Genomic DNA, 26,588 nt, shown 5'->3' on the forward strand with positions numbered 1-26,588 from the left:
TATAGATAGATAGATAGATAGATAGATAGATAGATAGATAGATAGATAGATAGATAGATAGATAGATAGACAGACAGACAGATAGATACATTATAAGTACTGTATAAGTACAAGTTCATGTTAAACTTGTGATATTTCAGAACAAATCACTTCAGTCTGTATTTTTCGGGTGGATGTTTGATGCGACTCAGGTTCCAGTTTCACTCCTCTGCTGGCATTGAACTGTTCCTCGCTCTCTCTGGGTCGCTTAAGAAAAATAATTCACATTCTTGGCACTTATTCTGTGTGTGGGCATCTCTGTGTGTGTAAGTGAACGAGTATGTGTGTGTGTGTGTCAGGGGCGTATCTACGGGTGGGCCTGGGTAGGCACAGGCCCACCCACTTCTTGCCCTGGCCCACCCACCCAATTTTTTTTTTTTTTTTTAATTGGTTGTTTTCTAGAGGCAAACTTGCTGCTGCATTGCTAGCCAATGGTTTTGTTACTTTTGTAAAAACGCAGGGCACATCATCTCCAGAGTCTAATGCATGACAACTTCATGACATCTAGGAATTTTGTTCTCTCTGTGGATAAATAAACCAGAGGGCGTCTTGTTCAAACTTGAAGCAGCCTCAGTGTTGTTATTTTTTAAACTCACAGCAGTATGGATCAGTGGTTCTAATTTCTGTATAAAGTAACAGTATACACACAAGTATAAGCATTCATGTATGCAACATTTGGCACCTATATGTAACCTTTTAAGGTTGAGATAATTGTATTATCATTATATGGTCCAAATATTTCAGTAAAGCACATGAAACACTTGAAATATTCTTGCTTGGGTGGTATCATTCTACTTGAAATGATGGTCAAATGCATTATTTTTAGTAAAATAACACGTCAAATTTTTCAGGCCCACCCAATTTGATCCAGGCCCACCTATAATTCAATTTCTGCATACGCCCCTGGTGTGTGTGTGTGTGTGTGTGTGTGTGTGTGTCTGTTTGTGTGTGTGTGTGTGTGTGTGTGAGAGACACACACACACACACACACACACACACACACACACACACAGACAGGTTGAAAAAAGTGGTAGCTAGAAAGAGAAAATGGGTCTGAAACAGCCTTAGAAAAGGTGAACGTGGGCTCAGGAATGTGATGAGCGTGCGGCTCGGCTGGCTGTGTCCTGGTCACATGACATAAGCCTTAGCACTGTTAAACCTGCTGGCTGTGTCCTGGTCACATGACATAAGCCTTAGCACCGTTAAACCTCTGCTGGAGTTACATCATAGAAACTCAAAGGTTACTGAGTACAGAGCGCTCGGCTGATGGGTTCATCTCGAGTCCAAGGATCTGGACAGCCAGGAGCGATGGCTGTCAAACTGATAAACGGCACACTCAGCTGTGTTTCATGGACTGGGCACTGAGACCTAATAAGCCATTACTAATGCAACATGTCAGGCAAGTGAGTGGTTGGTTATTTTAATATTGATTGGACTGTTTCCCCATTTTAAACCGAAGAGGAGATTTTGTTTCTTCTTTTTTTTCCTATTTAAAACCAAAAACTGAAAATGTGAAAATGGGCCCGTTTTCTCTCTCTCTCTCTCTCTCTCTCTCTCTCTCTCTCTCTCTCTCTCGCGCCCCCTTGCAAAAAATTTTTTAGGGAAAATGGGCTATACTTGAGTACCCTGGCCTGGTCTATTTTGCACTGTTTATTTTTTATTTTTAACAGTGAATGTTTGTGAAATTATTTGTCTTAACCTTTCGGTACAGGAATTGAAAATACAATTTGAAAACATCCAGAAATACCCATTGTAATAGGTGAGCAGTGAGCACATCAATAAACTATGTGTCATACATTTGTTTAGTTAGAAAAAAAACTCACTTTCACACTTTTTTCTTTTTCTTTGAAAACTGCCACGCTTAATATTGTTTGGCCAGCGACTCCTTATATTTTTGTGTATGCGGCCCACAACCAAATCGTTTTGGCCACCCCTGTCATAGATAGTAGCTGACACCTGTTGCTAACCTCTCCAACATCACACACACATGTTGAGTACGTGGAGGTCAGCAGAAATATAATCACTCTGTTGTTGTATCAAATGGTGTGAGAGTAGCAAAATGGATATGAAGTTAACCTGGGAAAACCATCCTGATCACGTAACCTCACCTTCTGTGATCTTCTTCTGATCATCTGGACTTCCACCCGCCCCCAGCCAGGAGGCCGCGCCGCGCCCCCAGCCGGGGGCCGCGCCACGCCCCCAGCCAGGGGGCCGCGCCACGCCCCCAGCCAGGGGGCCGCGCCACGCCCCCAGCCAGGGGGCCGCGCCACGCCCCCAGCCAGGGGGCCGCGCCACGCCCCCAGCCAGGGGGCCGCGCCACGCCCCCAGCCAGGAGGCCGCGCCACGCCCCCAGCCGGGGGTAAACAGCCGTGCCGTTACTGCAGAAATAGATTCAATAACAACAATTAAACAAGAACAAGTGGAGTTTTACCGGGCCAATATGAAATTTATGCCTTTGTTATCCTTCCTTTATTTATTATATAAAAGGGAGCACGTGGGCAATGTTTGTTTCAATTTTTGTCCCACTGATGATGTCTCAATGTCTATGACATCATCAGTGACATCATCAGTGACAGCATCATTGACCAAAATCATCTTATGACATCACTGATGATGTCATAGGCACTGATGATGTCATAGGCATTGTGCGAGGCAGCGCAGCACCCGAAATGCGTGCGGCGAGCCCGCACGGGGTCCCGTACATGGTTTAAATCAGGACTCTCCTTGCCTCTGTGATGATAAAGGAGTTGGATCTTGGATCTAAACATGGTGAAAGTATCAAAACACACGGGCGCCAACTAAATCCATACAATCCAAAAGTGAGCTTTTAAATGAGCCGTTTGGACTGAACTGCAGAGCTCTCTGCACAGGAAATATGAAGGGAAGGTAAACACTTTCCATCTGCATAATAATAATAATATATAATATATAATAATATATTATATTAGGTACATTGTAATGATACAAAGTCCTCCTTTAAACGTTGATATTCCTTTGATCCAGCGGTTTTCAAAGTGGGAGGCGGGCCTCCCCATGGTCCCTGCAAACAGTTTCAGGGAAGGCTCAGTGAATGGAAGTGAAAAAAATACAAAGCTGTACTTATCAAAATGAGATCACATAGAATAGCCTAAATGTGTGTGATTTGGTGAAAGAGATTTGACTATTTTTCCCACTTTCCCAGAGACAGAAACAAATAAATGCCTCCAGTCCAGACAGATCTTTTGATGTATTTGTTGTAGTCTGACGTCAAGCAGCAATATCAGGCTAGCTTGGCTCAATTGTTGAGTGTCTATATAGACACTTATATTATACTATACACTTATATTATAACCATGATCCCATATGGAATTGAGCAGGGGGGGGGGGGGGGTGCCTTTTTCCAAGACTTGTCTGGGGGAAAGCCCACATTCTCAGACTTTGAAAACCTTGCTTTAATCCATTGTCTCCTCTCTCTTCCTTTTCAGGTGTGTGTCCATCTTCTTTGTGGAGTTCCAGCTGCGCTTTGAGAGAGATTACGCCACCACCGCCTGGATCCACAGCCTGGTGGACTGTACCACCATGCTCTGTGGTAAGTGATCCACAGCCTGGTGGACTGTACCACCATGCTCTGTGGTAAGTGATCCACAGCCTGGTGGACTGTACCACCATGCTCTGTGGTAAGTGATCCACAGCCTGGTGGACTGTACCACCAGGCTCTGTGGTAAGTGATCCACAGCCTGGTGGACTGTACCACCATGCTCTGTGGTAAGTGATCCACAGCCTGGTGGACTGTACCACCATGCTCTGTGGTAAGGGATCCACAGCCTGGTGGACTGTACCACCATGCTCTGTGGTGAGTGATCCACAGCCTGGTGGACTGTACCACCATGCTCTGTGGTAAGGGATCCACAGCCTGGTGGACTGTACCACCAGGCTCTGTGGTAAGTGAGACTCGGGACTAGTGTCAAAACATAAAAACCTCTTCTGTATTGGCCACTGTTTTCCTGGCAGGGTGTTCCAAAACAATCCAGGGGATTCGAACCAGTGACACCTGAGTCACAATACATTATTGCTTCTGGTGCCTGACAAAATATACTTAAAAGATGGCTTTACCAATAATCAACCCACTTTGTATCATACATGGTAAAATGGTAAATGGACTGCATTTATATAGCGCTTTTATCCAAAGCGCTTTACAATGTGCCTACATTCACCCATTCACACACCGAGGGCGGCCAGCTGCCACGCAGGGTGCTGGCACAGCCATCAGGAGCAATTTGGGGTTCAGTGTCTTGCCCAAGGACACTTCGACATGCAGACTGGAGGAGCCGGGGATCCAACCACCAACCTTCTGATTAGTGGACGACCTGCTCTACCGCCTGAGCCACAGCCACCCCTATATATCCCTGTATATTGATGTGACTGCTACGCTGCATACAGACACTAAGACAAATTCCTCGTATGTAACTTGCATACTGTGGCAATAAAAATGATTCTGATACTGATTCTGATATAATCTCGGTAATGTAAGCACATGGGCAGTGTTTACCTTCTCGCTCTGTTTACCTCATGCAGAAAAATCTGCAGAAACTCCGCCCCCTGCCAGCTGCAAGTCATTAAGGCTTGTTAAGGCTTTCAATGTGATTCTCTGTGGATGTGCGCATACTTAAAACATTAAAATAAACAATAACAGCCGCATGTTGGAGCAGATTCCGCGTCTCGAGCAGAACTTCCGCAGCTCCGTTGTGACGCGTTGTGACGTAAAACGTGTCAGAACGGAGAGCTTTGCCAGAGGAGGAAATGGGAGATCTCTGTGAGGAAAACACAGAGAGAGAAGGTAAACACTGCCCATGTGCTTATATTACCCAGATTATTAATGATACAAAGTGGGTTGATTATCGGTAAAGCCATCCTTTAAATCCAAAATTAAGAATGTGATTTTTCAGTGTTGTTTTCCCCAGAATTGCAGTTTCAACGAGTAGCCTACATATTAATTATTTTTATGCAGTTAGGATTATTTGTCCTGCCTTTTTCGGTTTGATTCTGTGTGTGTGTGTGTGTGTGTGCGTGTGCGTGTGCGTGTGCGTGTGCGTGTGCGTGTGCGTGTGCGTGTGCGTGTGTGTGTGTGTGTGTGTGTATGTGTTCCTGATGGTTGCTTATTATTATCACATTACAGTCCCCTTTGGAGAAATGTGTATTAGTTTTGTTTTAACTTGTTTTAGTTTTAAAAAGAGGTCCTCCACCCCTCAAAATGTTACTTAAAAAGCGATGTTTCTTTTTTAATTTAAGATAGTAATAGCGGGGGCGGGGGGTGTGGGGCTGTGGGTCAGGAGGTAGAGCGGGTCGTCCGTTAATCACTTTGGTCGGTGGTTCGATCCCTGTCTGCATGTTGAAGTGTCCTTGAGCAAGATAATGAACCCCAAATTGCTCCTGATGGGTGCGCCAGCACCCTGGTGGTAGCTTGCCACCATTGGTGTATAAATGTCTGTGTGAATGGGTGAATGTACTCATTGTTGTCTTTGGATGAAAGCGCTCTATAAATACCGGGCATTTACCATTAACAGTAGCAACAACAATAGTGAACTGGACAGCACGGTGGCTCAGTGGTTAGCACTGTTGCCTCACAGCAAGAAGGTCCCTGGTTCAAGCCCCGGTCTATCCCAGGTCCTTTTCTGTGTGGAGTTGTGCATGTTCTCCCCGTGTTCGTGAGGGCTTCCTCCGGTTGCCCAAGGATAAGGATAAATGGTTAATACTCGTGTCAAAGACATGTATGTTGGGGTTAATCCTCCTGTCAGTGCCCGTGTGTGGAGCTCCAAGGGACAGCAGTTCGGAATAAAATAAAATGAATAAAAACAAAGCCAGCAAATTTGACTTTGCCCTTTTGATATGAGACAAGATTACTGTGAGATAAAATAACAACAATAACGTAACCATAACCCTTCTCTGTACCTCAGTGTTGTTTCCCATTTCTTTTAGGTTTAAATAACTAATCAGACCAGACATTTTTTAAATTGATGCAGTATTGAGCGAGATCCAGCCGCGCCACGGGCTGGACCAGAGGTCACGGGCTGGACCAGAGGTCACGGGCTGGACCAGAGGCGCGCGGGGTCACGGGCTGGACCAGAGGCGCGCGGGGTATTGGGTATCGGGGTCACGGGGTATCGGGTCACCGTGCATGTACGTCCTTCTTTTTCTCTTCTTTTTTTCCATATTATTATATCATACAAGACAGAACCCTTATTTAGCTTCATCCGCTCGTATCATTATCATATAATCTGTGTCCCTGTTAATTCTGTTCTGTTTTTTACATGCAACCATGTACTCTTGACGTGTAACTTCTCCGCCTTCTTGGCCAGTTCTCTCTTATAAAAGAGACTCCGCTCTCAATGGGATTTTAACTGGTTAAATAAAGGTTAAATGAAAAAAATTAATAACAAAAAATATCATACAGACAGAACTCTTATTTAGCCTCATCTGCATGCATCAATGGCTCTGCTCTGGGACTGTGTAAGCCTGAGAGTCTCACATGAGTCTTGCAAGAGTTGCGTTGTTGCAGGAAAGGTCAGCTGTATTTGGGCAGCCAAGTTTCGCTTGGAGTAATGTAACAGGAAGCGCAGCTAAAATATTTTGGAACTTAAGGCGGAAATAATATATTATTAATAATAATTAAATAATTAATATTTCGCTCATTTCGAGAATATGGACGATGCATTTGAATTCCATGGCTGCCCGTATTTATTTGAGCTGGAGTAACACTATATGACTGAGCTGCCAGGCATGGGGAGACAGAGGGGAGCAGCAGGCAGAGGGTGTGAACCTTATTTCTAGCTGCCATGATGCCTGATGGGTGCTTCTTCCGCTTTCGGTGTAATTTTTACACTGTTTTAACTTGACAAAAAAAACGTCTATGAGGATTTTGATTGAGGCCGTGTCGTTCGGGTGCTGGGATAACGTCATGCATTGTGGGTAGTCGGCTACTGTGGCTAATGCTAGCGGCTAGCGTAATAGTTACTTTACATTGCAGTAAAACGCCACTGAATGACCAAATTGATTTAACTTTTAACAATTTTCGAGTAACACTGTTTCCATACGGACCCGCAGCGTTGGTTAGTTGTTTATAACGTGACTATATTTATAACTTTTATAACGGACTCCAGCTTCCGGTTTATAATTGGGGTCTGCAGCCGAGTACAAAAGCTGCAGAAGAAGCCTGCATGACCTTGCAACAATGAGACACGTTAAACCGGACCTTGTTCTCACAATTATTTTTTACAGTGGGGCATTCAAAAATAAGGTGGATACGTGTAATCGTTCATTCTCTCTCTCTTTGACAATACCAATCTGAGCCTGTGTCCATTGCAAAAAATAAGCTTATTTAGTGGCGAGGAAGGAGCGACAAAGCTGCTGCGATCTTCGTCAATACTGCACCAATTAAAAATAAATCTGCTCACATTAGTTATGGTAGTTATAGATAAAGAATCACAAAAATAAATTCTCACTTAATGAAAGTAATCCAGTGTAACGTGTCTCCAGCTCCACTGGGCAGCCTCCTTGGGACGCGGCTGTCCTGCAGAGCCACAGTGGTGCTGGGAGGACTGCTGTCCTCCAGTGGCCTGGTGCTCAGCTGCTTCGCCTCCAGTCTGGAGTACCTCTACATGTCCCTGGGCATCCTCACAGGTACTTTTATGATTGAAATGTCCGCTATAGGCCTCGCGGATGAAATTCAACTTGGTTGCCAAGAGTTGCATGTTGGGAAATTTGAGTTATTAGCACAATAAGCTAATTAATCGCCAAACACAGGAGAGGAAATGGCGATCATTTTGCTTCTACAGTACTTAACTTCAAAAGGTGACCGAAGAGTCCAAATCCATGTTTGTGATGTACAGAAATTCATAAAAATGATTACGGTGGTGCAGTCATGCAAAATTTCCTCATTAGCATAATCTGCATAAATTATGTACAAAATAGGTCAAAGTCAGGAAATGGCCATGTTTTTCACGTTTAGTCAACGTACAAAGATAATCTTAGTTAAGTCTATGTTCTGATGTCCAGAAATTAATATCTTGCCATAACTAGGCTAATGCAACCTTCCCTCATTAGCATAATTTGAATACATTATGTAATAATTAGGCAGACACCAGGAAATGGCTATACTCTGCTTTATCGTCTATTTGACTCTAACTGGGAGCATCATTGACTAAATGAACATCAGGCTGTATTGAAGAAAAGTTGAAACTAGAGATTGAGATAATAAACTGATTAGGAAAGTGTTTACTGAGGTCATAAATCAAGTGAGAAGTAGGATTATTTTCCCTGTTGACTTCTATACAATCACACTTTTTTTAACAGGTAAGTTATATTACCAGTCAAATCAACTGGTGTAGTCAGATTTTTAATTGACTAGAGAGAGTGAATTGAAACAGTTGTTCAGCGTTAAACGCTGAGGGTCAGGCTGAAGCACGTCCATTTTTGCAGCTGCGCTGGATTAAATTGATTGAAACGTTCTTGTGATCTTCATTTAATCTGATTCTTCATCATTTATTGCAAAATGCAGTGGAATTTATTACATATTGTGTTCAAGTTGTCTATTACAAAATGCGGCAGATTATTACAAAGTGCGGGTGTTATTACATAAAGTAAAGTAAACATGTATTACATGTCATGCTATTGCATAATGCGTTGTCACAAGCCTTTTTTCTGTCGTCTGCAGGCATTGGTTTTGCACTCAGCTACACACCAGCAATAGCAATGGTGGGGAGGTACTTCAGCGAGAGGAAAGCTCTGGCCTACGGCATCGCTATGTCAGGTAACGGCGCGTTCTTCCCTTATGTTGTTGTTCTTCAGTGCTCTTCTGCTCTCCTCTGCCGTTTTCACTTTTATTCTCATCTGATTTCTCTTACTTTTGTCTTTTCATCATCTCCCCTTTGTCCTCTTCTGTCTTTGTAGTTCTCCTCTTCCATGTGATCATCTCATCTCATGTCATCTCCAGGTAGTGGCATCGGGACCTTCATCCTGGCCCCTGCGGTCCAGCTGCTGATAGAGCACTACTCGTGGAGGGGCGCTCTGCTCATCCTGGGAGGCTTCGTCTCCAACCTGTGTGTGTGTGGGGCTCTGATGAGGCCGCTGGAGACCAGAGGAGCTGAGAGCTCAAACCTGTAAGCTTGAAGAACAGAGTACTAAACACAGTAGTACGAGCACAGTACGAGTTAGAGTCATACTACACAGTAGTACGAGCACAGTACGAGTTAGAGTCATACGACACAGTAGTACGAGCACAGTACGAGTTAGAGTCATACGACACAGTAGTACGAGCACAGTACGAGTTAGAGTCATACGACACAGTAGTACGAGTACAGTACGAGTTAGAGTCATACGACACAGTAGTACGAGTACAGTACGAGTTAGAGTCATACTACACAGTAGTACGAGTACAGTACGAGTTAGAGTCATACTACACAGTAGTACGAGCACAGTACGAGTTAGAGTCATACGACACAGTAGTACGAGTACAGTACGAGTTAGAGTCATATACTACACAGTAGTACGAGCACAGTACGAGTTAGAGTCATACTACACAGTAGTACGAGTACAGTATGAGTTAGAGTCATACTACACAGTAGTACGAGTACAGTACGAGTTAGAGTCATACTACAGAGTAGTACGAGCACAGTACGAGTTAGAGTCATACGACACAGTAGTACGAGCACAGTACGAGTTAGAGTCATACTACACAGTAGTACGAGCACAGTACGAGTTAGAGTCATACGACACAGTAGTACGAGCACAGTACGAGTTACGGCGGGTTTACACATATGCCTAGAGCGACGCCTTAAGCAACGCCTAAAATTTAGGCGTCCTTGTTAACAGACGAGAGCGTTCACACATACCGCTGCCACGCTGCGCTGAAGCCACGCTCGCGCTGCGCCTACGCTGCGCTGCATTTACATGTATCGTTTAGGCGTCTGTTCTATTTTTCAGCGTCTAGGCGCGCTGAACTGTCAAGCTGGCTGTTGTTTCTGACGGACTTGGGCCATATTTTCTACAGAGTTTGCCCAAAAGGGAGGGTGGAGCGCAGTAGGAGAGCTGTCCTTCATGTGTTCCTCTAGTAACGTCTTTTCTGTCAGATGTATATATACCCCCCCTGTCTCAATGCATGTATCACTCATGGTGTTGATGACTCATAGTCACATGATTACCCGAGGGAAAATAACAATTACAGCCGGCCAGGAAATAGACAGACATCCTCACTTGCACATTACAATAAAAAAGAGGTTTATGTTACTCACCCATGCTATAAATCAGATCTGAAAAGTGTAAAAAACCACTGCTCATGTGATCAGCATAGCGCAGAGCGGGGCTTCAGTGTGGCGTCCTGTGTGAACGCAAATAGGCACCTAGCGTGCATGAAGCAATGCCTATATGCCTAGGCGTAGCTTAAAGCGTTGCTTAAAGCGTCGCTCTAGGCGTATGTGTAAACCCGCCGTTAGAGTCATACTACACAGTAGTACGAGCACAGTACGAGTTAGAGTCATACGACACAGTAGTACGAGCACAGTACGAGTTAGAGTCATACGACACAGTAGTACGAGCACAGTACGAGTTAGAGTCATACGACACAGTAGTACGAGCACAGTACGAGTTAGAGTCATACGACACAGTAGTACGAGCACAGTACGAGTTAGAGTCATACGACACAGTAGTACGAGCACAGTACGAGTTAGAGTCATACGACACAGTAGTACGAGCACAGTACGAGTTAGAGTCATACGACACAGTAGTACGAGCACAGTACGAGTTAGAGTCATACTACACAGTAGTACGAGCACAGTATGAGTTAGAGTCATACGACACAGTAGTACGAGCACAGTACGAGTTAGAGTCATACGACACAGTAGTACGAGTACAGTACGAGTTAGAGTCATACTACACAGTAGTACGAGCACAGTATGAGTTAGAGTCATACGACACAGTAGTACGAGCACAGTACGAGTTAGAGTCATACTACACAGTAGTACGAGCACAGTACGAGTTAGAGTCATACGACACAGTAGTACGAGCACAGTACGAGTTAGAGTCATACGACAGAGTAGTACGAGTTAGAGTCATACGACACAGTAGTACGAGTTAGAGTCATACGACACAGTAGTACGAGTACAGTACGAGTTAGAGTCATACTACACAGTAGTACGAGTACAGTACGAGTTTGAGTCATACTTAACTGATCCAGATTTAGTTTGGATTCTAGGGACGTGTAGGAGACCAGTGTCTGATGGACACCAGTGTCTGATGGAGACCAGTGTCTGATGACCTTTAGCCCGGTAAATGTCAGACTAATCATTTGTTGTCTATTCACATCGCCTGGTAATTATAATTACTTAATTATAATTATGGTGATTGCAAAATTTTACTTTGCTCATACGAACAACATTGTGATATACATTAGTATGTTTAAAAACTGACCCCTGTGACTATTCGTGCCCATATCGGCCAGCCCCAGTATACCCTTTCTGTTCTGCTCTCCCTTCCCCTGCTCTCTTCCTACCTCTCTCCCTCTCCACCTGCTCCCTTCCCCTGCTCTCTCCTACCTCTCTTTTCTCTCCCCCTTTCTCCCCTTCCCTCTGTCTCTCTCTAACATAAAATCGTCCAACCATGTTATTATTAGTATTATTATTGCTGTTATTGTTATTGTTGTGTCAGCTAGATTTAGCTAGACCTCTCTGTGAAGCCTGCTGAGACATGCTTGTGAATTAGGGCTATACAAATAAACTTGACCTGACCTGATCGTACATCAAATTCAATTAATTTGCATTCTTTCCTGTTCTATCTTAAGGAAGTGGGAGGGCAATGAGGGAAACCTGGAGAAAGGGGGTTACATGGCGACGACGCTGGATGCCAAAGACGTGGACAACGTGCGTGACTGCAGCCGTCCGGAGCCGAAGCCGCTGGCTGCTAAGAACTCAGGGGATCCGTCGCTTCAGGCAGCCGACACGAAGCTCAGCTGTCAACTTGAAAACGGAAAACTTGCTCAGGTGAACCTAGTGGAGGTGTTGCTATCAAACGCAAAACTGTCTGAGCCAAAGTTAGCAGAGTGTATTGTAATTAGCAACAATACGCTAACAGAGAAAATGCTAGCAGAGCTCAAACTCTCAGACCCAAAGCTAGCCGGTGGCAGCACACTGGAGGACTTGAAACTGGTGGAGAGCATGAACTTTAGCAACAAGCTAGCCGGCATCATGGACACTGAGCTATCGAACGCCATGGACACAAAGCTAGAAGACTCGAGACTCATCGATGCCAAACCGACGGATGTCAAACAGTTAGCGGCAGACGCTAACACTAAAGCTGTGAGCTCTCTCCCTGTGCATTTGGTGAACACCGGGACTCCCTCTGGAGGCCAGTCAGGCCACTGCTCCTGCCTGGGCTCCATGGATGAGTTTAGCTTCCTGCTCATGCCTGACTTCCTGCTGCTGGCGGCGTCCTTCCTGTTCCTGGCGTACGGCTGCAGCATGCCGATCGTCTACCTGGTCCCCTACGCCCTCAGTGTGGGGGTGGACCACCAGCAGGCTGCCTTCCTCATATCCATATTTGGAGTCAGCGGCATTGTGGGCAATATCACCTTCGGATGGATCACGGACAGGAAGTGAGTAGGAGAGGGCAGGTGTGTGTCTGTCTGTTTGTGCGCGTGTGTGCTGTTGTGTGAGCTTGACATTGTTCGGCCAAGAAGACCACATTCTTAAAGGGACAATCACACCAAAATCAAAAATAGATATTTTTTCCTCTGACCTGCAGCCTGTACTACGAAGCTAGTTTAACAGATCCGCGATAAGTCCCTTTGATCTGGTTTGACTGAACAGGATCAAAGCTATCTAGTTTAAGGATACTACGAAGCTGGTTTTTTACTCGATAACTGAAGCTGGGATCTGCCTGTGCACGCGCACGTTTTTCGCTCGTGCACAGGCGCGCGTCCACGCGAAAGAGGTGCGCTAGCCAATCACATTATGAACAGCTGAGTTGATCCACGCCCACACCCATGTCCACACCCATTTCCTCGTTCAATGCAAGCGCAGCGCATGATCACAGTTTTAGCGGATATTTAATGTATCCGCGATTTAATGTCAGAATGAAAATCCGCGTTGGATAGTCTGCTGAAGGGCTGTCTAAAGCAGCAGCTTGTATTCACATCAGTCATTTGATTTACTTTGATCAGCGATTTCTGTCTGATACAGCTGCATTGATACAGCAGCAACAAATGTAAATGTGTAATCTCAGTCTATACATTTCCACAATCTGTAAGCCTATTTAGACCATAGATTTAGAAACGCATGCCCAATGAATAATGATCTCTATCACTCATGTGTGTGGTTGCACTGATCGAATAATTCATATATAAAATAGCCTAGTATAAAGCCTAATAGCCTACTATAAAAGATAAAACTGCTGAACTGAATTGAGACGATGCGGGCATAGTTATCATTGATAAAAACTAGCCTATTTTTGCTCATATATTGGCATACAGCCTACAGGACACAGTTCCAGCTGAAAGATGCAAGAATAGCCTGCATATTTAGTATTGGGGCTATCCCATTTATCCCATATCTATATTATATGTATAGGCTTTTCTGGCATGTAGGAGAATATCACCCTCACTCCATTTGAGGGTCCGTTCATGATATGCGCGCGGTGATTAATAGTGATAATATTTCTCCACGCATCGTTGAGCTGTTAAGACATAAAGTGGTAAGTAGGCTTAATTTAATTATGTAGCCTACAGAGCCACGAATGTTTTGCTTGTTCTATTCTCAGTTGACTGCAATCTATTTTTCATATGGCGATCTTATGAATGGTGAGTGACTCCAGAGAGCCGATTATATGGGTCTCTCATGGATTTTGATCTTATCCTCTGAAGCTAACCTGGTCGCGACCAGGTTAGCTTTGCAGCGTCAGTTGCCATGGTGATTGAAAGTTAACTTGCTTTGTAGTACGGCTAAACCAGGTTTAAACTCAAACTTACTCGGATAAGGCATTAAACTAGCTTCGTAGTACAGGCTACTGTAGTGCTATTTATCCATCATAGATCATTTGGGTGTAAGTTGCAGAATTTTGTGAGTTGCCGAATATCAGCCGTAGAGGTTTCTGGCTTCTCTACAATGGAAGCGGATGGCACTCAACTTGTGGAGCTCAAAGCGCCAAAATAAATAAATAAATAAATAAATAAATAAATAATTAAATAAGTAAATAAATAAATAAATAAATAGGGTTAGGGTTAAATAAATAAATACATACATACATACATACAGTACATACATACATACTGTACATACCAACACAGTCTCTTAGAAAAACGTATAATACCAACGATGTGGACCAACGTTGCTATTTTACAATTTCGGCTCGAAAAACGTAAAATATTAACGTTCCGAGTGGTTAGGGTGAGGATTAGAGTAGGGGGACGGGTTAGAAACAGAAAATCTCCATAAAACACGCCCAAACCCCGCCCACCGCTGTAGACGCGTACGTTCCCATTTTACAATTTCTTAGCCGACATCGTAAAATAGCAACGTTTGTCCACAAACGTGCCTATTTTACGTTTTTTTTGGAGATCGGGTTGGTACATACATAAATAAACAAACAAACAAACATATGGAAAAACTCAAATCATGACCTGGTTACTCAACATGAATCCACAGACCTTTTCGTGAACAATTTCATGGAGGAACTGTGTCCTTTTAGCTAGCTGCTGGTAGCTAGTGGGTGTAGTTCAGTCAAAAGAAAATAGTTCCTATATGAGACTACTTGCTGCTGCTAGTGTAAGTGGCCGTTCACACCATACGCCGAAGCAACGCTCAACCTACGCTGAACCCACAAGTTTCATTTAGGCGTCCTTGTGAAGAAGCGAGGCCGTCCACACCAGCTGCGCGCGTGTCACGCTCAAGGCACGCTCTCGCCTTGCTCAAGCGATCGCTCAGGATTCAGTCTGCCATGCCATGCAGGCATGAAGTCAGTGGGAGTTCTGGGCGGGTTCAAGGCGTGCCGAGCAAGGTGCTGAGGAAAAGAGAAGGCTTCTTGTGTGACCGGTTAAGCGTCAACTCAGCTTGAGGCCTGCCTCAAGCTTCAGCTCTGCGTATGTTAAGCGCCAGGTGTGAACAAAGGCTAACCTGAGTTGTGTGTCACCTGTCTTCACCGCCATGCGATAGGCCACCTTATGAAGTGCTACTTCACTCCTAAAGTAAAGTTGCCCAGAAGTCAGAGTTATTGTCCCACAAAACCAGAAGTCAGAGTTAAAGTCTCTGGAAACCAAAATCCACAAAAACCTTCTAACTATTAAATTTAGGGTCTTATGTGAGTAATTGTGTGCCTCAGAAAGTAGTTGACATTACTTTCAACCCTAACCCCAAAAATCGACACTTTTCTACAAGGTCTGTATTTCCACTTCCTCATTGAAGAGAGCGGTGCGCACGGTGCTAAAATGCATGATCTTATCACGTCATAAGATTTAATCGAATCAGACACACGCATGCATGCACGCACACACACACACACACACACACACACAGTAGCGCTGTGCACTCGCAGCAGCAGTCTCTTCCTCTCTGTCTGTCTGTCTGGCTATGCGCCGAGCAACGTGCGAACACACACACACACACACACACACACACACACACACACACACACACACACACACACTCCATCTCTCTTTCCTTCTCTCTCTCTCTCCGTCTCCCTCTCTCTCTCTCTCGGAGACCTGCTGCAGACGGGACACGCCCACACAGTCCGCAGGAGAAAATACACTCTAAAATCTAATTGATTCTCATGACTTTTGCCATGACTGTTAAAAACCTAAATTTATATACTTTGCGACGTTCATCATCGTTCAAATTTGGCTGGTGGCTTATTAACATAGGTTCCTGTGATGTGATGAACTCGAAATGCTAAATAATAAAAAATATATTTCTGGTTTCCAGGGACTTTAATGTCCCACAAAACCAGAAGTCAGAGTTAATGTCCCACAAAACCAGCCAGTGGAAAAAGCAACAATCTGCCTTCAGGAAAAAGCTCCATAAAACACGTCCAGCCTGGTGCCTCAAAGCGCTGCAAGAGACCTTCACACGCTGTCAGACAGACTCGTGACAGTCACTTAAAGCTGAAGACTTTTTTGCACCAGACGCTGGTAAATGCACACAAATCACTTCACCTGTCAGGTAGATTAGTAGCCCGTTTTGTGAGCATCGTGTACATTTCATCCTGTAAATTTCATAGTGTAAACTCTAAATCGTGTACATTTCATCCTGTAAATTTCATAGTGTAAACTCTAAATCGTGTACATTTCATCGTGTACATCGTGTAAATGTCAGACGTAAAAATGCCCCCAGACCTCCAGACATTGAGCTCCAGAAGGTGGCGCCCTCCTGGGCATGATGAGCGTGTGACCGTCCCCTCTCAGACGTGAATCTCTCCCTCGCTCTGATGCACAAAAAGGCATTTTTCCTCAGCTTTCTGGAAGAGACGGGCGTTTTTGGCGAAAACGATCTCCATTCAAGTGTTGAATATACATACATACATACATACATACATACATACATACATACATACATACATACATACATACATAAATAAACAAACAAACAAACATATGGAAAAACTCAAATCATGACCTGGTTACTCAACATGAATCCACAGACCTTTTCGTGAACAATTTCATGGAGGAACTGTGTCCTTTTAGCTAGCTGCTGGTAGCTAGTGGGTGTAGTTCAGTCAAAAGAAAATAGTTCCTATATGAGACTACTTGCTGCTGCTAGTGTAAGTGGCCGTTCACACCATACGCCGAAGCAACGCTCAACCTACGCTGAACCCACAAGTAAAGAACGAAAGAAGGCAGAAACACACTTTCCCCCATTAAAGTAGAGGCTCTCGTCTTTCTTTTGGGATATTCAGTGTTTACAGTCACAGAAGAAAATATTCTGTGGGTCCCGGAAGATCAGGGAAAATGGTCAGAGTCGCCCGTCCCGATCGCGACTCTTCTCGTTCCTGGCCCCTCAATGGTGGAATGAGCTCCCCCCTTCGGTCAGAATGGCCGAATCGCTGCCAATCTTTCGGTGGAGACTAAAAACTCACCTTTTCAGGCTACACCTGGGCCCTTCTTGAACTTGAACTAACATCTTTTAATTAAAAAAAATATATACTTATGCTACATGTTACTTATTCCTTCTCAAAACTACTTCCTACATGGTGCTAGTCTATCAAAGTATCTTAGCTGTCATTGATTGTGTTGCATAGTGGTTTTCTGTACTGTTGACAAATTGTGATATTGTAAGTCGCTTTGGACAAAAGCGTCTTCTAAATGAGGTAATGTAATATAATGTAATGGTCAGAAACCCCTTGCGGGGAATGAGTTAAGGTGTCGGCGAGTGAGGTTTACTCACAGTACGACCGCTGGTTACCGTTACACTAGCAGTATAGCTAGGTGGGTGTAGTTCGGTCGAAAGAAAATACTTCCTACAACAAACTGCTTGATTCTCCCATAACTGTGATTTGCCCTGCGCCCCCTGCAGGTGTCTGAAGAGGTTTCGCACGGCGAGCTACATGCTGGCGGTGGGCATGGAGGGCCTCTGCTGCATGTTCATCCCCCTGCTGCGCTCCTTCCCTCTGCTGGCCCCGTTCTCCATGCTCTACGGGTACTTTGACGGGGCGTACGTGGCGCTCATGCCCGTCGTGACCTCTGACATCGTGGGCCCCGCCTACCTGACCTCTGCCCTGGGCGTGGTCTACTTCCTGCACGCCATCCCCTACCTGGTCAGCCCACCAATAGGAGGTGAGCATTCTGGTTTTCAATGCATCTGCTCTGCCATCATCACTATCACCTGTGACACCTTGTTATAATTAGCATTAATGAGACCATGGTGGAGTTGATTGGTCGCCTCTATCTCAGGGTTTTCTCAAGGTTCAAGGTTCAAGGGGGGGGGGGGGGGGGGGGGGGGTAGAGCTGTCGCCTCACAGTCAGAAGGTCCTGAGTTCGATTCTCGCCTGGGACACTGTGGGCGCTGTGGTTGTGTTCCCCCCCATATCTTCAGTGCCCACTGCCCAGGTGGGGTATCTCGTCGTAAGGGCCTTTCTCTCTGTGTGGAGTTTGCATGTTCTCCCCGTGCTCGCCCAGGGGGTTCCTCCGTATATAACCCCCCCCCCCCACTAAAAACATGCAGAAGATCAGATCGTCATCGTCATCCGACCAGTGACGACAACATCCGAAGTTGGTCCCGGGCGATGTACGAGAAAGCGACCACTGCTCCTGGCCTGCCCCCCGGAGGAAAGGACATGCCTGGATGGGTTAAATGCAGAGGACACTTTTCACCGGCCACCGTCAGCATGAGTGTGTTGTGGCCGCATGCATGTGTTGTGATGTTCGTGTGACAATAAAAGACGGGGCTTGTCCCGTTACAAAATTTTTTTTTTTTTTTTTTTTTCAAGCATATTTATTGTCATTCCAAAACATGAAACATGGAAGGGAACGAAATATGAACTCAAGGTCCTGGTGGATATATCAACTAGGATATCATAAATCATAAAATGTCATAAAAACAACTGAGTACTAAGAAGGAGAACAATATAAAAACATATTAAATTAGAAACATCATAAAAACAACATAATACCTGATGTAAGAGCAAGGAAAACAATTTAAGGTGCATGTGTTCGCTCAACAAGGAGCCACTTAAAGTTAATTTTGTTACGCTCACAGCTGGCAGCATTAAAGTGCAAGGAGTGTGGCAGCAGTTAATTTCACGAGCAGCCGATTTTAGATATATACATATATAGATATAATACATACTATGTACTATATATAAAAAATAATATATATGTACCTGTATATAATTAGATAGGTAAAAAAAAAAAGGTAAAACGTTATAAGAAGCAGCAGCAGTACATTACACAAGCAGCATTTAGATATATACATATATAGATATAATACATACTATGTACTACCGTAAATTCCGGACCATAAGGCGCACCGGTATATAAGCCGCAGCAGCAAAATTGACTGTTTTTTACATATATAAGCCGCACCGGACTATAAGCCGCGGGCGTTTTGATGTTTAATTACCATATGTAAGGGTTCGTACACAGAGGGGATTGTCGGGAAAGAGATGGCTGTTTGGGGAAGCTCCCATTTATTAACATTTCAACAAAACAAAACAAAAGTCAGGTCACTAATCCCCAGACAAAATCACACAACAATAGGCTATATGTGCAGCAAACGGCTGTAACCAGAGAAGTCAAGTCACTAATCCTCGTCTTCCTCTTCTTCCTGCGTACTGAAACCACCAAAGTCCTCATCTTCAGTGTCGGAAACGAACAGGTTCAGGGTGGCTTCGTCAACCACTCTCCTCTCTCCTTCATTGTCACTCAAAACCAACGAACTTCGTCACTGTCGGCATCGAACAGCCTCTGAAGCCTCTGACGGCCCTCAGCGCCAGCTGTGGCGGCGTCATCCTCTTCATCCCGCAGCAGTCCAGCCTTTTGGAACCCATTGGTGATTGTGGATGTTTTCACACTCCTATAATATTCCGTGATCTTCCTTTGTGTGAATTCGCCGAAGTTTGTGATTTTCTCCTGGTAGTCGGGAGGGAGTTGTTCAGTAGTTCTCGCCCGGACGGACAGTCCCTTTCGTCTCATGAATCGGAAGCACCAAGATGGGCCACCTATGAAATGTTCAATTTTCATTTCGGTGGCGACTGTTTTGGCCTTCAGTCGGATCTGCACCGTGGAAACGCCTCGGCCGTCTGCTCTCTGGGTCAACACCCAATCTTCAAGGGAATCTTCAAGTTCGGGCCATCTGCTTTTATGACCTCTGAAGGACTTTTTGGTCTTCTTGCACTGAGACAGTTCCTCCTGCTGCACCTTCCAACGCCTCACCATTGACTCGTCGATGCCCAGGTTACGCGCTGCTGCTCTATTTCCCTCTTTTAATGCGAGATTGACTGCTTTCAACTTGAAAGCTGCGTCGTGTGAATTTCTGCGTACCTTCCCCATGGTAAGTGAGAGAGAGTTGCTTCTACTGCTCGTCTTGTTGTGATTCCGGGCTGCTGATGAACTTTGAACCGGTAGGAGTAACCGGTTGATTTCCGCCAATGATGTCAAGTCTTTCATACACAAAGGCAATTCAAGGTGCTTTACAAAAAAATAATCGAAAAAACAAGCAGCAAAGCAATGCACATAAAATGTGCTGATGAAGCTGTGTAACCTGTAAAATCCATCGATTTTGGAGGTCACCGAGTGGCCGTTTGCTTACCGTAATTACCATATGTAAGGGTTCACGCACAGAGGGGATTGTTGGCTGTTTGAGGAAGCTCCCATTTACCGTATTACCGTAACATTTCAACAAAACAACATAACACAACACCACCTTTGTTTATTTTTACAGTGCACACAGTGTCCGCGGTGTGGTGAAAAGAGGGCAAGAGAGGAAATTAAAACAGAAGTGGATTTATAGTTAGAAAGAGTGCTAAAAAAGAGAGATTTTATTTGTATTTTTTTTTTTTTTCTGAAAAAATCCATAGATAAGCCGCACCGTTATATAAGCCGCAGGGCCAAAAAACGGGGAAAAAGCCGCGGCTTATAGTCCGGAATTTACGGTATATATAAAAAATAATATATATGTATATAATTAGATACGTGAGAACTAAAGTATGCAACGTTAGAGTGGTTATGCATTGTTCATAATTCTCACAGCCACCAGAAAGAAGCTATTCTTGAGCCTGGTGGTTCTGGCCTTGATGCTGCGTAGCCTCCTACCAGAGGGGAGAGGGGCAAACAGTCCATTGGCAGGGTGGGTGCAGTCCTTCATGATTTTCGCAGCTTTGTTCCTGCATCTGTCCTGGAAGATGTCACTGATGCTTGGCAGGCTGCAGCCAATGATCTTCTTCGGTTTTGACCACACGCTGCACGCCGCGTCTCAATATTGAAGGTGGTGATCCACCAGACCTGTCATTCCACCCTTCCCATTCATTTGTCAACGTCAGCAGCATGCAACGTCAGCAGCATGCAATGCATTCTGGGAGCCAGGGAGGGCATTTTTTTCCAGAGATAGAGCATCATTTTCCCCATGCTTCAGACGGCCCAGTCCGTGTAATAACTGGACCAGACACAAGACTGCCATTTTCAAGAGCGCATGTTGATTGCTTCAACCACCTACATGCGTACATGTCACATAGTTCAATGCAAAGTAAATAGTTAACCAGCGCCATCTGTAGGCTGTATCAGTACATCTAAAAAAAATTAAATAGCAAAATGTACCACAACAATAAGCAACTGCGACACTATACTAAGACCTTAGCAAACTGTAACATTGGGAAAAAAGGTTGTCCCTTACACTTACCTTGGTCGATAACAAAATATCTACCAGATAGAGCTGGACTCGCAAAGCTGTGCACATTCAACACGCCTTTTGGAAGGCACTGCTTCCTCCGCACGCCTTTTGGGATAGCCTCAGCTCTTCCTCCGCACGCCTTTTGGGATAGCCTCAGCTCCAGAGGTTTTTCACAGGACAGTAACGCAACTGTTTGACGGCAAGGAAGGCGTGGGAGTTCTTCTGGATGACGTGGTCGTTTGGGGAACTACAAAGGCAGAGCCTGATGAGGGACTCAAAAAGGTGATGAGCACAAACATCTGGGCTAAAGCTCAAACTGAGAAAGAGACATTGGGAGCGGTCTTTGGATGTAAAAAGTTCCACTACATCTACGGAAGAGGGGTGATCTAAAAACCACTGATTGCGATCTCAACAGATACGCCACTGATGCTCCGTCTCCAGAAGTACAGTGAGACGCTCGAGTTCACACCAGCAACGCATCTGGCAGATGAGCAACACAGGCCCAAGCAGTTGTACTGGACATGGTGTACAGATATACTGTACATGTGGACTGCATACTGAAGCACGTACACGGCTGTGTCTACGGAGAAAGCAGAAGCAACTGCAAGTGACTGCGAGCTGCAGATTGTGATGGAGAAAACACACCAACCAGGAGACCAGAGGCTGACACATCCCTACCAGAACTTCAAGGAGGAGCTGTCAGTGGTCGGCGCGGAGTTCTTATGAAAGGCAAAACTCACACACGACACGAGGGACATTGAGACATTGAAAAGTGCAAGAGACGAGCAAGAGCTGTGATGTTTTGGCCACACATGAACACAGATATCTGAGATATCTTACACCCAGTGCAAGGGAAAGGGAAAGCGGTATCTTTGATAGTTTCTAGCACCACTCAAAATCTCACTTTTCCCCCTTTTAATTTTTTTTCACCTTTATTTATACAGGGGAGTCTCACTGAGAGCAATGCTCTCTTTTTCAGGAGCGCCCTGTTCACATTCACACACACATTCATACCTGGAAGCTGACCAGTACAACCACAGTCTGATCTGTTGGCCACTGATCAGCTCCACTGGAGCGGTTGGGGTTAAGGGCCTTGCTCAAGGGCACCTCAGTGGTGGTAATGAGGGAGGGGCAAGCGCTGCCTTTTCACTTTCCCCACCCAGATTTATCCTGCCGGTCCCGGGGATTGAACCGACAACCTTCCGGTCACAAGCTCGCTTCTCTAACCATTGGGCCACCACTGCCCTAAATTGCCCTTAATTACCACTGGTTCAGTACATCAAAGGACATATTTCAGTGACCCAGTGGTAATTATTATTATTATTATTATTTTTACATTTTGAGTGCTAGAAACTAGCAAAGATGGCGCGTGCACATGGATGTATTAAAAGAACTGGATAGGGGACGAGCCACGCCCACCCATGCATTCGGACGGAGGCTGCTCACTGGCACATGAAGTCATCATGGGGGGGTTTTCTTCCTGGTTTTACTTCCTGACCATGCGGCCTAGGGCGAAGTGCGCATGTGTGCCATGACGTATTCCATGACGTCTCCCACCCCTCCCACCCATGGATGTATTAAAAGAAGAAAATACACCCGTATACGGCTCTTAGTGGCTTCTGAAGAGAAAATGCCCCATGAAAAATTATTTGATAATTAAAAGAGTCGTTTTATACTTTGAGTGACACCCGGAAAAAATTCCCCTGGGTTTAACAGCTGCCGGGGTCCCCATGCAAGTGGATGGGAATTTTGCTTTCTGGGCTGCATGGCGTCACGTGACTTGCAATACAGAGCTTCGCCACCATGTTCAACTGGCTTCACAGCCCAGCGCTATTCCTGGGGGCTTGGGCGTAAGATATGGCGAGTTACTTGTGCCGCGCTGTGAGACTTGTCAGCAGCACAGCTACCAGGAACCAAAGGTGCCTCTCATGGCTCACGGCAAACCTGTGGAGCCATGGAGAAAAGTAGGAACAGATTTGTTCCAGCTGGCAGGGAGAGACTACCTTGTCATCATGGACTACCAGTCATTATAGCCCATCCAATCAGGGCTGAGCAACAGCGTTCGTCCAATCAGGTGCAGCAAGGAAGCAACATCGAAGCCCGCCTGCAAGCATGCAATACTGGGAAGTGGGGCGATCCCCTCGTGTCCAAACACACCTCTGTGGATCACTTGCATAAAAGACTACATTACCCATAAACCCCCTTGTCTCCTGCCTCCCTCCCCCACCCCACTCCCTAAAGAGGATCAACCAACCCCCTGAACAGCTCTGGGCTGCAATTTTAGCATTGTGGCCAAGCTCGGTATTGGAAGTCACGTGACGCACTGGACCCAAGTAACATCACGCATTGTTCTCTCGCATTGTTCTATTCTCACAAACATGGCGCTCCTCCAGCTGTTCTCAGCATAGGGTATTCAACAAACATGGCGTCAACTCCGCAACGTTAGCCAGCTCTATACACGGGAAAAGAAGGTGCTTTAAAGCAGCACCATGTCGTTTTAGGAGGCAAATCTCAAGCTCTGAACTGTCAACACACAAAAACCACGTCTGCGCAAAATTTAAATGCATATTTCTGACACAATGAGATATTTTGTGAAAGATAAAACTGCTGTCAAATATGAACAATCAAACACTTCTTTTTCATTCCACTCCTCTCCTACATTCTCTCTCTCCCCTTACCTCTCTCTCCCCTTACCTCTCTCTCTCCCCTTACATATCTCTCTCTCCCCTTACCTCTCTCTCTCTCCCCTTACCTCTCTCTCTCCCCTTACATCTCTCTCTCCACTTACATATCTCTCTCTCTCTCTCCCCCCTTACCTCTCTCTCTCCCCCTCTCTCTCCACTTACATATCTCTCTCTCTCTCCCCTTACCTCTCTCTCTCCCCTTACATCTCTCTCTCTCCCCTTACCTCTCTCTCTCCCCTTACATCTCTCTCTCTCCCCTTACCTCTCTCTCTCCCCTTACATATCTCTCTCTCCCCTTACCTCTCTCTCTCTCCCCTTACCTCTCTCTCTCCCCCTCTCTCTCCACTTACATATCTCTCTCTCTCCCCCTCTCTCTCCACTTACATATCTCTCTCTCTCCCCTTACATCTCTCTCTCTCCCCTTACCTCTCTCTCTCCCCCTCTTTCTCCACTTACATATCTCTCTCTCCCCTTACCTCTCTCTCTCCCCTTACCTCTCGCTCTCCCCCTCTCTCTCCACTTACATCTCTCTCTCTCTCCCCTTACCTCTCTCTCTCCCCCTCTCTCTCCCCTTACATCTCTCTCTCTCTCCCCTTACATCTCTCTCTCTCTCTCCCCCTCTCTCTCCCCTTACATCTCTCTCTCTCCCCTTACCTCTCTCTCCCCCTCTCTCTTCCATTACATCTCTCTCTCCCCTTACCTCTCTCTCCACTTACATATCTCTCTCTCTTCCCTTACATCTCTCTCTCTCCCCTTACATATATCTCTCTCTCCCCTTACCTCTCTCTCTCTCCCCTTACATCTCTCTCTCTCTCTCTTCCCTTACCTCTCTCTCTCCCCCTCTCTCTCCCCTTACATCTCTCTCTCTCCCCTTACCTCTCTCTCTCTCTCCCCTTACCTCTCTCTCTCTCCCCTTACATCTCTCTCTCTCTCTCTTTTCCCTTACCTCTCTCTCTCCCCCTCTCTCTCCCCTTACATCTCTCTCTCTCCCCTTACCTCTCTCTCTCTCTCCCCTTACATCTCTCTCTCTCTCTCTCTCTCTCTCTCTCACCCCTTACATCTCTCTCTCTCTCTCTCTCTCTCTCTCTCTCTCTTTCCATGCAGGTTGGTTAGTGGATCAGACGGGCGACTACACAGTGGCCTTCCTCCTCAGCGGGTGCTCCCTCATGGCCAGCCCTCTCTTCCTGGCCAGCGGCATGTTAGTCAGACACTGCTGGAGGTCCAAGACCAACTCAGCTCGGACGCAGACTATGTACTAGTCTCTAGTACTTGTCTGTAGTCTCTACTAGTCTGCACTAGTCTCTACTAGTCTGTAGTAGTCTACTAGTCATATGTCAGAAGAACCAAAGCTGCAGAACCCATGCCTTCTTCAGAGACAATGCTGGGACTCGTTTCTTAGTATGTTGTTGTTTTTTGATCTCATAAAGTGTACTCGTTTACCCAGAATAGACACATGAATATGTTGAAAATTACACATTACTTTTGTTGTTGTTTGATGTGGACGTTTTTTAATACACATTGTGGTCATCTGTAATGTATGTCATGTATTATAACTATGACCAGATGTGCATTGGTGCACACTGTTATCATACTTGAGAATAACTTTGGAGCACACTATGAACCTATGCACGTCTATGATAGCGTACTTTATATAAATCAGATGTGTTTACAAGACAGGTTAGCTGACCAGATACTGTGATTTGCTAGCTAGCAAGCTATCATGATATAGCAGACTATTAATACATTAATATTAATTCAAATATTGATCAATCATATAAATCATGATCAATTACAAATATTTGTCATTATATGACAAAATCAATCAGACGTATCAGTGGGGAAGTGATCAGTTTGCAAAAAACAGCACAGAAATTATTAATTATTAACTAAATTATCATTGAACTCTGACGTCTCAGAAACTCAATCACTCATTCACAGCCACTGTTCAACAGCTGTAGTCCTCCAATATGGCCACCAGAGGGTGCACTATGTCACCTTAACCTCCCAATTTTGCAATTCCCCAACTGTATATATTATGCCATGCACAAAATAATAGAAAACTGAAAGTCTGTTTAAAAGCTTAAAATGCTATAATTTTTTATTTTTACCAAGTGGGCCTTACCAAGTCCCACGTTTCTGAATAGGAATCATGAGTCGCAGGGCCATTCACATGGTCTTTTCCTATTAAGAGAGGTAGGAAGTTCAATAAGCCTTTCCCAAATCTGAAAAGAACTTTGTTTTACGTATCATTTTTAACTGACATATAGACAAGTAATTGAGATATTTAAGCCAGTATGTTCTGTTTGTTGTTGTTGCTTTGTGTTTTGGAAATGTTCATATATCCTAGTACAAATGTGGTAAAACTAAATGTAGATGTGAGAATATATTATTCTACTATACTATTCTTATTCTATACCAATTCTTTAATACACAATTGTATTTGTAATCTGTACTAAGTGGCACCTGATGAGCTTGAAATTTCCAAATGTGATGTCTTAAAATACTTTTTTTTAATATCATGATTGTT

General features: G+C 44.9%; 1 protein-coding gene across 1 annotated transcript in view; it reads left to right on the forward strand.

The window, feature by feature from the left end:
- LOC310789156 (monocarboxylate transporter 12-B-like) overlaps positions 1-25,320 on the forward strand; it is a gene marked incomplete at both ends in the record, with an annotated part of 32,702 nt that extends 7,382 nt beyond the window's left edge. Inside the window, 8 exons of the mRNA XM_083650745.1 lie at positions 3,504-3,607; positions 7,552-7,695; positions 8,729-8,824; positions 9,008-9,163; positions 10,506-11,079; positions 11,849-12,658; positions 17,568-17,827; positions 25,166-25,320. Of these exons, the coding sequence (XP_083506871.1) occupies positions 3,504-3,607; positions 7,552-7,695; positions 8,729-8,824; positions 9,008-9,163; positions 10,506-11,079; positions 11,849-12,658; positions 17,568-17,827; positions 25,166-25,320 (2,299 nt within the window). The remainder of the gene's footprint in view (positions 1-3,503; positions 3,608-7,551; positions 7,696-8,728; positions 8,825-9,007; positions 9,164-10,505; positions 11,080-11,848; positions 12,659-17,567; positions 17,828-25,165) is intronic.
- Between the last annotated feature and the right edge of the window lie 1,268 nt (positions 25,321-26,588).

This window comes from Poromitra crassiceps (genome assembly GCF_964638095.1).
Source record: "Poromitra crassiceps genome assembly, chromosome: 14".
Lineage (NCBI taxonomy): Eukaryota > Metazoa > Chordata > Actinopteri > Beryciformes > Melamphaidae > Poromitra > Poromitra crassiceps.